Here is a 14,519-nt window from a genome sequence, read left to right as displayed (position 1 = left end):
AATATACATAATATGTTATAATTCTACATACGTATAATATATACATATATTATAATTAAAGCATAATATTATGCTTTATCAAATGCATGGAAAAAAAAATCAAGGAGTTTTACATAAGTGTCTATGGAAAGACACCTCTCCCAGCTTCTGAAATGCTCATCTTTCTTCTGCTCAAACTGACCAGAAGATGATATCATCTTTCCAGTGACTGTCTGGATCTTTTTATTAGACAATACAAGGTAGGCATTGTTATGGGCCATTCTAAGGACTTCTGATGATTATTCAATATAATTTTACCCTGTATTTTAGCACAATGTATTCAGTTCCCCACAAGTGGCTCCCAATTCATTTGAAATATTATTCTTTGTTAAAGGAGAAATTAAGTATATCAGACTGGCTTTGTAAGAATTAGCAATTTTACCAGACAGGTTTTGTAAGCAAAGCCAAAGAAGCTCTTCCCATAGACTGGGGTAACTATATTCATACAATACCTATAGTAGTTTGAGCATATTCCCATTCCATTTTTCAGCATGGACCTTACTACACAACTACTTCTCTCTTCAAAATATTGACTATTCTCTTCTATGGGCATGTATTTCCTTGTTGCAGATCTTTTCATCATCTTGTAAACTTACCACTATTATTAATTTCTACTTTCATTAGAGCAGATTGGTTTTTAAAATGTTGCAGAAATAGGAAAAAATTGTAAATGACAATCATTAGAAAGAAACCTTTGTTAATTTGATACTTTGCATTTAGAGAGCGTGGGGTTTGATGAAAGGAAGAGCTTTCACTGGTTTTTACTTATTTTAGCTATTTGAAATTTACATTTCAAATCTAGACATTTTGTTTACAACGTTCTTTGACTAACCCTTGAGACTTTAGGACAGTCACCAGAAATTTAAATATAGCAGATAGGCTAGGCAATTTGTATATGTAAAATATACGTCTGTTGGTACAGAAATAGAATGGTCTATGCCAGGTGCAGGAATGTCATACAATTATCGAGATGTAATTGTATACCTTCTTCCCACTTATGAAATGCTCTGAACTCTGATTGGGTCTTGATGTCTTCTTTGCATAAGCATTACTTGGTTATTATTCAATAATTATAATAACCCTGATTCCATGAACTCTTAATTGGAAGACATTCATTTTTAGTTAGAATGGAAGAATTAGCATAATCATTGCACTCTTAGAAGCATATAGCTAACATCTAGAGAGTACGAAAATTTCTCTTTGTTGTCATTCTTGAAGCCTCCCTGCTATGAAATTGCTTTATTTTACTCTTCTGAAAGTGTTTTTCAGCAAATAGAATGGTATTTTCAGCTTGTGATTTTGCTCAGCACACACTAAAAAGCCACTAAATATTCCTGTAGGATAAAATTCCTTCCTTCAGGAATACATATGTAACAGTAAAAACAGATTTTAATGGTTGAAAAAAAAACTTTGGAGATAAAAGGAATTGTTTCTTTTCTTCCTGGAGGCCAATCCAGATCTACTACACAGTGTTCCCAGATGGGTTAATTGACATAAAGCTTATGAGAGTGTGACTTTTGCTCCATAATTTCAGCAAATTTGACAGTAAGACAAAAATAAAAGATCTTGCTCATTTACAGATGGTTAAGATTTTCTGGAACTCCTCTAAATGTTTCTTTCTATTTTTCAGTCAGTTTGTGCAAGCAAAAGAACAAAAAATCTATTAAAGATTATTTCCCATATTAGCTATAGAAACTCTATATTTAATTCTTTTGAAACTATCACGATTATCAAAGTAAATATTTTTCTTTACAGATGATCATAAAAAGGAGAAAGGAAGAAACAACAGTGTAAAGAAGAATTACAGTACCATTTTTAAACTGGTATTTATCAGTTTCCAGGTATCTTTTTTTTTTTTTTCTTTCCCTCTTTGCCCTGTTATTATTTGGATATTTAAATATTGGATATTAGGGTTCTGTTCAGTATAATTGTCCAGTACAATAACTATCAGTGTTCACCTCATGCAATTTCTGAGCTGCTAGTCATAAAAACATGCCCTGGACTGTTTTGATTCTACTCATTTCATCTATTATGTGTATTTGTTTGATTTTCTGCAATAGCTGCAGCTATTGTCATAGCTCTTATCCTACTGGTTGTTCAGGACTGGCACCACTGATGCCTGCTTTGTAGGACACCATGTATCTCTATTACTGAATACAGCAAAAAATATTCTGTAATATTTTTTTTATGTTATCCCCATTAGAGAGAAATAACAACCTCGTCTTCTATTCACAGTAGGATATACTCCAGCTAAAATACAGACTAAGACTAGATCAACTATTTACAGCCCCTGACCTTCCTTGAGATACAAAGTCCCACAGTATTACAATTAGTGGCAGACACAGAACTTTGCACTTCATCTCTGATCACAGTAAGAAGTGAAACACCATAAGGAGTGAAACTGTTCTGCTGATGGAGACTGCTGAAAGACAAGGGGCACTAAGCACTTAATGTCATAATTAAAGAGCACATGGGGCTTTGAGAATTGTCACCAGATGAGAGTGGGTTCCTTTTTTGTCTTATGAAAAAATATTTCCAGAATAAAAAGCACTTTAAGGCAAAATAATAATAATAAAAAAATCCCAAACTGTCTTCTGTAAAATTTTCCATTAATTTTCATGCAGTGCTTCAGTTCTTTACAATGCCTGCACATATGCAGGCATTCACAACACTTGTTCATGATTATCTGAAGTTGACAGAAATGTCCCCCAGCAGGGTCTTCACCCAACCCAGCAGTCAGGGAGCACACTTTACTACTGAGTGCCATACCCTCATCCTGCAAGCATCCCATTTGTACTTTCACTGCAGCAGCACCTGATCACTTCGTGCCACTACTGGTGTTGTTCTTTAGTGACAATTTCCCTTTTGGTTCTACTACAATTTAAAAAGAGTCTGGGCGTTATTATCTCAATATCTGGTTCTGTGAGTCAGTTCAACTAGTAATTTAATAATTCACTGAGAAGGTTGGAATGCCAGCTGAATGCTAAGCAACATAAAATGTTGATAAAACTTATTTTGTGTTGTTCTCTGCAGACTAAGGCACTTAAGACTTCTTTACAGAGTAATACAGCTACAGCACATGCAAGCAGAAAACACTGAGGTGTAAAACATTGGGTATTTTGAGGTAACTGTAACATTTCTATGTTTTGATGTAAACATTGGCTTACATCCAAAACTCAGAGTTGCTTCACTGCTTCTGACAGTTCCAAAGATATTCGATACTACACAGACATATTTTCCAGCATCCCTTGATTTCTCTGGATTATTAATAACAAGTCTGCCTCCCACCATACTGTAGCGATCCTTTGTTAAATCGATATCCCAGTTGTTGAGTTTCCACCTATTAAAAAAGAAAAGCCACATGTAAGATTTGGCATCCAAAACCAAACCTAGTAAGCAAAAGGATTTGAAAACTAATTCCTAAATTGTGATAAACTATAAAGGAAGTTATTAATACACTAGTATGTATGCTTTCAGTTTTTCCACAGCAAGAGCGACAGATTTAGTGAATTTTATAGGTGTTTTAAATATAACAGCCTCAGTCTGCTTCAGACCTCTCATAGATGGCACATACATTAAAACTTGATCCATGTAGTACCAGACACTTGAGCTGCCTATTGATGAGCTAGCTAGTGATCAAGCGCTTGGACTATAAACATATTGTCAAACAGCTACGTAAGGCCAAACTGGCTAAGGATATACTTCCTCAGCACCCTTGAAGGTGAAATTTTCAAGACTTTTTTACACAATTACTATAGGGGATGAAAATATTTCATAAAGCCTAAACTGCTAGTGAATTCAGCACAATAATTGTGCCACGCCAGATTTAAGAGCTGCTTCTGTATTCAGAAAATTGCTAGACGCTCTCATCTTAATCACTGTAAAATTCTGCAGTGGGTTTCCTAAGTTGCTGTAACTTTCCCTTCAGACTACAAGAGAAACTTGGTCGATGAAGTCTGGCCCCTAACAACTTCTATTGATTTCAAGAAAATTACAGTACAATGAATGTGAACCAGTATGCAAGAACTTGTATCCATTACTGTTTCCACAAGGGGGGGCCCACAATCTTCTTTGAAAGGAATTACACATTTACTGAGCACGAACACGAAAAGCTGCAACATTCATGATCATAAAAGTCTTGCAGTATGGATTGCTTTTTGTACTAAGGGAAGCATAGGCACTGCTTTCTGAAAAAGAGAGCACGTAGACTATATGTTCCTTCCTTATTGAAAAATTGTACCAAAATATACAGAATGCTCATTTGGAAGCTGAAGGAAACCACCAAATTAAATAATTAAATAATTGAATGGTAGGCTTTTCAAGATGCAATAAATAGTATTTAGCTTTGATACAATTTTAGGGGTATCACTCTTCAATCCTGTGAGATATTCTACACATCTGTATTACAAATAATAAATCCCCTGTGCAGAGTGCAGAAATAGCTAGGAATAACTTTCAGTAGTACAGCTTATGCTGCAATGAAAAGCATAAATCATATTAGTATTTGAAATTTAGCAAGGGGAAAAGGCCATCAGATACTGAAAGAAGAGTGGATGAAAGCTTAAGAGAAAATGTAAATTAAAAAATGTCTAAAAGAAGACTAAGAAGATGAATGGTCAGAAACAACAGAAGTGTCAGAAAGGACTTATATACCTCCAAAACAGCATATTTTGGCTGAAAAGCTATTGGACTAAGGGATAAGAAACGAAGACAATGCATTCAAGGCAGACAAATAATGGCATCATGAAAAAAAAAAGTAGCCTTTTCTTGCATTGCAATTATTTTCACAACAGCTATCAGCAATAATTGTAACATCCACTTAGATATGTGGAGGCTGAGGGGAGGCCTCATGGTGGACTGCTCTCTGGGGACAGCGACAGGACCCGAGGGAACTACATGGAGCTGGGACAGGGGAGGGTCAGGCTGGGTGTTAGGGAAAGGTTCTGCACCCAGAGGGTGGTCAAGCACTGGGACAGGCTCCTCAAGGCAGTAGTCACAGCACTGAGCCTGTGAAAGTTCAAGAAGTGTTTTGGACAGTGCTCTCAGACATATGGTCTGATTTTTGGGTGGTCCTGTGTAGAGCTAGGAGTTGGACTCGATCTTTACTGGGCCCTTTCAACTCAGGACATTCTTTGATTCTATGATCCTAGATAGAAGAGTTCTGGAGATGCAAGACAATTGTTCCAGAGTGACTTTATTCATTTAGGTTTCACAGAACTGAAAAAAAGATAAAGAACACCAAAATTTATGTTTCAGGAAGACAAATTTCAGGAAGACAAATAAGTTCAGGACCAAACATAGGATAATTTAAGGAAAAGTATTTTTTTTGCTGACAAGAAATTGTGTCTGACCTTAGTTTGATGACAGCAGTTATCTGCCCATGATTAGGTTGTGAATTAGTCAGATTAACGACAACAAGTACATTTCTCTATACATACAGCTAGAGCAGATAATTGAGCTTATTGGCCTGAGATCTCACAATGAATCACAAATGCTCTGTTAATTACAACATAATTATCATGAAAGAGTTCATATGTGTGAATTTTATACATTCATGACATTCTCTTTACAACATGGTGGATAAAGAAGCAACATAAGATGAGCAACATAAGATGTAAAATATTCAGATTCAACCCCAGTCCTTCTTTCAGAGTAAAATAGGATCAAAAAGCTATTCTGATTCAAGAAGAACAAGGACTTGAACTCTAGTCATTCCTAACTTAAGATAGAGAGATTGCTTCTTAAGTACTTTTTAAAGATCGCTTTTTTATGTTTTGCATCTGGATTACTATTCCTTTCAAAAGCTGAAAACATTTAAAACAACAGGACTGTAATATTTTCAAGACTGTCTAGACATTTTTGCAAATTGAATCCAGGTTGATTCTTACTGAAAAAATAGCAAGTCTACCAATTTTCTCCTGTTAAGACGATCAATCATTTAATACAAAAAAATGAAACACAGAGTAAAAAACACAATAAGACCTGACAATCAAAATACGAGCGATTACCTGTAAGTAGGAAAAGGAATTGCTCGAGCTCTGCAGTTCATTGAAACTTGTCCATCTGAAGATTCTTCTGGATATATGGTATCAATGGGTTGCTCCTCAAAAACGGGTCCATAACCTTTGTTTCCTTCCTCTAAAAAACAGATAGTTTGAAAGTTAATCACTTATTTATTAGTAGTCAAACTGAAAAGGAATTTACAACACAACTACTGTGTTCAAAATGCAAAGGCTAAACAGTGAGCACCACAAAATCAAGTTTTATATGCATCTGGAAAAACAGAACAGTGTGGATAACAGTAGTGCTGACCTTCCTTCACTGACTTCTTCTTCAATACTGTCCTCTGAGAACAAAAGTAAGTTAGACTATGTTCCTCTGAAACTACCTTCCATTTCTTCTTTGCTGGCATCATCATTATTTTTAATAGTTTTTGCCAGACTCGATGGAGATAATTACGAATTGAAGATATACCCTTTAGAAATGCAAGTCAGACCAGCTTATTTCACAGAGGCCAACAAATTCTCATCAAACAGGTCCAGATGCAAAACAGCTATCTAAACATTAAGTGTCCCTCATCTTACAACCTAATCAGCTCCAATTGTTTCATATATTTGGAAAGAATACATACAATGTATGTAAATACATAAAAAGAAAAACTAATGTTGGAGATCACAGCTGAGAAACAACTGCATTGTTTCCAGAATGCAATTCTGTCCTTCCTTTCAGGCTCAGGTATGTATGTTAACTCCTTTCCCTCCAAAAAATAAAAAAATCCCATGCCAAAAATAATTAAAGTTTGTAAAATTAAGCAGTTAAAGGTGAGTGAGTGTCAAACAGATTTGGCAACGAACATTTTTTTTTTTTTTTTTTTTTTTTAACTTTATCCTCCATTTGATGGTGCTGTTGTAAAAATTGCAGGCTCTGCCACTTCCTGCTGCATTCCCTTCTCCTTTATCTCCTCCCAGTGTATAAGGCTGCTGCTCGTTGGGGTCTGTAAAAGCAAAAGCAGAGGCAGGAAAACTCCAGAAAAATTCTGCTCAGCAAATCCAGGATGTAACTGTGTTTTTGTTTGTTTGTTTGTTTGTTTTTCCCACCCTTTGTTTTTCTGTGAAAACAGCAAATATGCATTCTTGGTATAGAATGGCACTAGGTCCCTGCTCAGTATAGATATAAGTTAGAGACAACAGAGCTGTCATTCTCACAGGTCTCTGCTGAAACTAAATTTACAATTTGGACACTTGCAAGCCAAACACATGGGAAAACCATTGCAGTACATGTCTACTTCCAGGCTCACTTTTCACTCCAGTTCAGAGCCCTGTTCCAAATCCTGGAAATGCCAGATACCTTCTGGAAGATGACAGGAAAAATCTCGTAAGATAAAAGAAACAAACATAGTTTTCCTAAAATTATCTGTAGAGATATTTGAAACTTTAACTTTTTTTTTTTTTTGAACTGTTTTACCTTTTTAATATGCATAAAACAATCCTTATGCATGTATTTTATTGTTTGTAAGTTCACATTCATAGAGAGATTCTGGATTACAGAACTAGCAGAAAACTGCTATTGCATGAAAATTAACTTCCCTTCCCAGTACAATTCTGGGTAAAAGCACTGTTTCCCCTGGGGACAGGAACAGATTCAAAGGCACTCCTATGCAGTGATAGGTACAGTCAGTCAACTTCATTTTTAAAACAAATTAATTTAAAGAGAAGAGAAAGCTTTGAAAGAAGGAAAGAAGAGCAACCAGAATGAAATGCAGAGCTTTTGAAAAATGGTTTGCTTTCTTTGATATTTTAAAGCACAACACTATGTAAAAATCTATGTATTGCTAGATCAAAAGAAGTCAATTCAGACTCTAAAGGCAGAAATCGTGTATTTGCTTAGAACCTTGAATGACTGAGCCACAACCCTGACAGCAGTTTCTGTGCAGTTCTTAAATATGAATATAGAATAACAACGGCCTCTGGCAGCAAATAGCCGTATCATATGCAGTTGACTGTTTCCGCCATAGGACTCAAATGGTGCTACAGAGCACTTAGGCATTTCATGGCATGCATTTTTAATGCTTCCAGCACTATTAATTATATTGAGTGAATGTCTGTTTCTCACACCTATCAAATATGCTTTGTAATGGCACTTCTGTTGCCATCTATTATGAATTGATTTTCAGATAGGCTGAGCATAAAAAGGTGAGCAGACTGTATGCATGCCAGGTGTGGCAACCAATAAACCCTTCATTCTCAATCAAAAGTTGCATGCAGAGCAGTAGTATGTACACAACATGAGGAAGAAAAAGAAGAGAAAAAAATGAACAGCAAGAAATTTTCTAACTTTAGTGGAGAAACATGCCTGTGTGATGGAGTTTGGGACCAAAGAGGACACTAAGAGGACAAGGGAAAAGACCAGTTGATTGATGTTATGCCTACAAGAAAAAGGAGGAAAATAAAAGTAGGGAAAAGAATAAGGAAAAAAACCACAGGGAAATTAGAAAAAAAAAAAAATAGGGAAAAGAATAAGGAAATATATGGGGGTGAGAAGTAAAGCATATTTTACCTGTTCTGGTCCTGCGTTAGACAAGAGGATGGACTACATGACCTCTCAAAGACCCTTACTGACCTATTTTTCTGAATACATATATATATATATATATATATAAATAAAATATAATACTTTAAATAATTATTAAAATATAAAGCTACCATCCAGTTCTGAATATTCAAGGCATTCTTTGGTGAGTTCTGTAAATGAGGTTCAAATTTTCAATAAGGCTAAAAGGTATTACAGGGTCTTTTATGAAGATCAAGAAAAACTCTAAGTAACTGATGAGATCACGGATCCAGTATAGGTACTGATGCTACTGGAAGATGTCCCTGGCCTCCTTCTCCAAGCAATACTGTCTAGCTGTGCAGTGAGCAGGGGTATTCCACCTTTTGAGTAAGAAAAGTTGTCTTATTTTTCAAAACACCTGAAAGGACCACTGCTTCAATAAGACATACATCTGAAAGACCACTACAAGATCAGTTACAAAATTGTGTTAGTACATCTTTACCTCGTTGCACAAGCCTGTGAATAATTGTAATATAAAACATCCAGCACTCAGAAAAAGATAACAAAAAGATACCTGAAAATAACAATCAGCAACAACCTAAGGTAGTAATTTTCAAGTCACCTCATGTAATTTCATCTGAAGTAGGAAAGGGAAGACACAATAAAAAGGCCTGCTCAGTGTATCCAAATTCTTTATATATTTAATTTAGGAAATGTCATTTTTTTTCCATATTACTATTTTTAAAACAAACTAACTTTCGAATGGCTTAATTTTGCATGATCTACACCAACATCGCCAACCGCATGAAGTTCAATAAGAGCAAGTGCCGGGTCCTGCACCTGGGATGGGGAAACCCTGGCTGCACATACAGACTGGGCGATGAGACGCTGGAGAGCAGCCTAGAAGAGAGGGATCTGGGGATCGTGGTAGACAGCAAGTTGAATATGAGCCAGCAGTGTGCCCTGGCAGCCAGGAGGGCCAACCGTGTCCTGGGGTGCATCAAGCACAGCATCGCTAGTAGGTCGAGGGAGGTGATTGTCCCCCTCTACTCTGCGCTGGTGCGGCCTCACCTCGAGTACTGTGTGCAGTTCTGGGCACGACAGTATAAAAAGGACATGAAACTGTTGGAGAGTGTCCAGAGGAGGGCTACGAAGATGGTGAAAGTCCTGGAGGGGAAGACGTACGAGGAACGGCTGAGGGCACTGGGCCTGTTCAGCCTGGAGAAGAGGAGGCTAAGGGGAGACCTCATTGCAGTCTACAACTTCCTCGTAAGGGGGTGTCGAGAGGCAGGAGACCTTTTCTCCATTAACACCAGCGACAGGACCCGCGGGAACGGGGTTAAGCTGAGGCAGGGGAAGTTTAGGCTTGACATAAGGAGGGGGTTCTTCACAGAGAGAGTGGTTGCACACTGGAACAGGCTCCCCAGGGAAGTGGTCACTGCACCGAACCTGACTGAATTTAAGAAGAGATTGGACTGTGCACTTAGTCACATGGTCTGAACTTGGGTAGACCTGTGCGGTGTCAAGAGTTGGACTTGATGATCCTTAAGGGTCCCTTCCAACTCAGGATATTCTATGATTCTAACATAAGAATGGGGAAACAAATAGTTTTTCCAGTTTACATACACTCCTGTTGTTTTACTTAGGTCATGGAAAGAACAACAGAAAATAAATCAGTAGCTGACCATTCATGTCAGTCCTTCTTGTATCTCTCTTCGCCTCATATCCTTCCTCATGTCCTAACCACTTGCCCACTCAAATGGCCTTACAGCCTCTCAGCTCTATGCTCCCATTTCTCCCCTATCTCTCATGTCCATCTCCTCTTTGATATGGAAATTATGCTTAAAGTTACTATCTGTAAAGGTATTGGAAATTTTTAAATACAGCCACCATATACTTCCATGCTTTGTGCTTTATTTCCAATAGTCTAATCACTGTCTGTTGTTGCTAGAGAACATAATTTCATTAGTTCAGTATTTATTTTCATAAAGTAATTTATGTAAATTTACTAATTCTATGTACTGTTGTAACTACACTGACACTAAATTACTCATGTCAGGTACAAATTTGGCATACATTTAACAATGTAGCAGATAAATTTTGACTAGATTTTTAAAAGATGAATGGAGTTACTGTCCATTAAAAATACCCTAAATTATCCAAGTAACTTTTAATCTTACCTTACAGGTCTTCATTTAATAATACACTTGTGGAAGAACTGTTCACTAGAGGGTCTCTTTATCTCTTTTATCTGTGGGCCTGTTGCTGCAGACAGGCAAAAGGTTGATTATGGATGGGGAGAAGTATAGACACTCAGGAAATCTTGGGATTTGAGTACCAGGAGCGTGAGAGGTGGAAAAGATACATGGTAAGAATTAAAATAATATTTGAATTATTTTATTTGTTTTTCAAACAATCCCTTATTCCTTTTTTTTTTTTTAATTATTATTATTTTATTTTTATTTTTAAATCACCCTTGGGACAACATATTTTTGTGAAACGACTCATTACTATGAATTTCCATGACTGTGTCCCAGTCTGCTCTAGATCTGATGCAAGATGTACATTCTCCTCATATTCAGGGCAACATGCCTTTTTTCACTTTGATTTTCCCAGTGTATGAACTTCAAACCTTTTAAAAACAGCAAATGATCCATTTTTATTTTATTATATATTTAAAAAAAGGTGACTGATTACCTGATATTTCTATCTGATCTTGGTAGGTCCTACCAAATCTACCATAGCAAATCATGCCAAAAGATGTATTTTTGAGAAAACAAAACAAAACAAAACAACTCTATGAGTAAGACTTCTATTTTTTTTTTTAGTATTTGAGTGAGACTTCAATTTTTTTTTTATTATTTCCATTCTGAAGTCTAATGATGCTTAAAATAAACATATATAGATATATTTAAATTTTAATATCTAAAGGTCTTCAAGTTTTGGACCTGTTTGTTGAACTTCCTAATTTTACTGAAAATTCTGATATTAGATCTAAGTTTCACTTTCTGTTATTTTACCTACCTCTTCAGTCTTTCCTCTTGTAACTATGAAATAATGAAGAAAACATTGCATCAAGAGCACTTGTTCACAACTGCTCATGTTGTTCTTCATGTACAATGGAAGCCTCCTATTTGCATTCTGCATAGTATTAAGAAACCTGCTATCAAAGACAATATATAATCTTGAACTCAAAACATCAATTTCAGTAGGTTAGAGTATATAGCAAATAATTTCTCTGTTGAGAGAGAGCATCCAAATCACTTTCAGGCAAGTCAATTAATTTTATTATCAGCTAATTCAGTCCCTTCAAGGTTCTAATTTATTTTGAAAATCGATTTTACTCACAGATTAAGGATAATGTCATGAAGCAAAGCTGATGATAATTATGGAAACTGCTGTGCGTGAGTGAGTACAACCAGAAAAGGAAGTTAAAATATGTAGTTTATTAAAGACCATTGTGACCTTTATTTCACAGAATAAAACAGCTTTTTAACAGCAGATTATTGTTTTCCCCAATATGAAAATATTGGGGAAATAAATAAAACCTAATTGCTTATTTTTGTCTTGTTCTCAGCTATGAATTGTTCAAATCACCTATATTTTTAGGGGTTATTTTCTAATCTGTGTGGCAAGGAACATAAAAGGCTTTAAAAGGGTTTTCTTATGGATACTCTGGGTTTGCAGCACTTCCATGTATGCAACCTTAATGATATGATACAGAGGAGATAAAGTTTGAGAAATGAAGTGATAGCAAGAATAAGTATTCTTTTTTTCATTTTTCTTTCTACTCAGTCAATTTGCTTGTGTACTGTAGCAAATTCAAAGTGAGATTCTTGATGTTTGGAATTTATCTTACAAAATTTTGAAAGATGGGGATTTCATCCAAAGTAGTCATATACTTATTTTCTTTAGGGGAGCTAGATAAGCATTTCCAGCAAGTAATTCTCTCTTCATCAACATCAAAGAGAACTTATGTCACATACCTATGGATGGTTAAAATAAAGTGCTATGAAACTTCCCATAGCAGAGTCTGGATTTACTTGACTGTAGCTGTGCAACATGACCTGGAGTCTCCCAGGAGAGCCTGCAGGCACTGAACCCAGAAATAAAGCCTCCTCCTGGAACTGAATGGTCTGAAGTTGCTGCAGCACTATCACTAGCAACAACAGCTAACGACAGTTCATCTCTCATGTCTTCAAGTGTTAAGAAGACTCAGGAAACAGGGGACAACAATGGCATGGCCCACCCCTACACGTTGTTATATGGTTGGCTTTACTTGTTCTGCAGCAGCATCTAGAAAACTCAGTAGAAGATCAGGGAGCAGATGGTCAGGCAGTACATTAATGTTGTACTACAATAACAGTCTTTACCCTAAAGAAATTATGCTTCCACTCCAGTGCAGCACCAGAAGTGCAACTGTACTTTCTGCTTCTTATTTGTTCTGCAGGGCTCAAACACCCAAAGAACATGGAGAAGGTCAAGCATGAAGAGGTAACATTGTCCTTACACCATCACATATTCAGATATATAACAGTTTATCTGTTCCTTCTTAGCAAAAAAATAATAATCTCTAATGGAAGCCATACAAATATCCTTTTTTTTCTTCTTTTTTTTTTTTTTTTTTTTTTTCCAACAAACCCTAAGCAGAAATGTATTGAAATAGCGATCTTATCAATATATACAGGAATATAATTTCTAACATACCAGATAATTTATCAAATCTGCTTCCAATCTTTCCAAACACTTTTTTGATGCAATATGTCTATGTATCATTTATTGCCTGCAAAGATACTGTATTTGGATCTATAAATAATAAATCTTGAAGTATAGTTTTAATCTATAAAGTCCCTTGGGGTAAAGTTACCATCTCTCTGGGTATCTGCCATTTAGGAGACTGTGAGGTCTGTAGGGCTTTCCCAAATCCATTTCTAATGTAGAATTGAGTTTTTGTATTAAATATGACATTAGATATGAAAAAGGCTATTTCAGCATGTCAGGGTATGTTTATTTCTCAGAAAATTCTAACTGGCTAAATTCCAGCCCAGGGAATGAGAGAGAGATTGGCCCATGCTACTGCTTCTCCTGAATCACAATACGGTAATGGACATGTTAATATCTTCAATTAGTCACAAAATTGAGAGACTTTAGCAATATGAAGTATAAATAGCATGGATAGGCAACACTGCCAACTACAAACTAGTTTCCCATAAACAAATCATTTTTCTGCAGAAATTAACTGTCTGCAACAACCTATCCCAGCAACCTCATCATGCTTCACAGACCTGAGAAAATGGCAACCCCGAGCATCTGGCACAGCATGGCTGAAATACAGGATCCTACTCCTGCTCTTTACTGAGTTTTACAGAGCCAAATCAATTTTTAATGACTCTTCCTAGGTTCAATCATGTTTGTTTGTTTGTTTTTTTCTCTATCACTTGGATAATTTCAGACTCGGGAATTTTCTGAATTGGCACGGATGAGACGAGACTTAGCCTCTGGTGCATTGTTTTCCATGGCAGTAGTAGTTAAAGGAGTAAATTCAAGTACAGCAAACTGCCTAGAGTAAATTGCCTAAAGTAAATTTGTTGATAGTTTTAGAAATCATGATACATATCACACAGGAAGAGTAGCAAAAAGCTAGTGATCTTAATCATGACTTTTGGATCACATGGAAGAAAATTTGGAAAATGGGAAACAAAGACCGCTGGTAGATGCTGCTAATAATAATTACACATTATTTTACTGTTAACATATAATAGCCACCATCATTCAAATAATCTGTTTTCTTCTGCTCAGGGCCAGTTGCCACAGGTACACAGAGAGCTAATTTCTATATGATCTGAGACACTATTTTGTAAGGAACCTGAAATTTACTCATTTAATAACTTTGTACAGACTTCTGCCTGTCTTTTCCTTCTTCATTTTCA

At 36.1% G+C, this 14,519-nt stretch overlaps 1 protein-coding gene across 1 annotated transcript in view; it reads right to left on the bottom strand.

Moving 5' to 3' along the window:
* CNTN1 (contactin 1) overlaps positions 1–14,519 on the bottom strand; it is a 248,436-nt gene that overhangs the window by 69,796 nt on the left and 164,121 nt on the right. The window contains exons 4-5 of the mRNA XM_027457131.3: positions 6,048–6,177; positions 3,207–3,379 (exon numbers count right to left, since the gene is read on the bottom strand). Coding sequence (XP_027312932.1) covers positions 3,207–3,379; positions 6,048–6,177 — 303 coding nt within the window. The remainder of the gene's footprint in view (positions 1–3,206; positions 3,380–6,047; positions 6,178–14,519) is intronic.

This window comes from Anas platyrhynchos, chromosome 1 (genome assembly GCF_047663525.1).
Source record: "Anas platyrhynchos isolate ZD024472 breed Pekin duck chromosome 1, IASCAAS_PekinDuck_T2T, whole genome shotgun sequence".
Lineage (NCBI taxonomy): Eukaryota > Metazoa > Chordata > Aves > Anseriformes > Anatidae > Anas > Anas platyrhynchos.
This window is presented reverse-complemented; position numbering and strand designations above follow the sequence as displayed.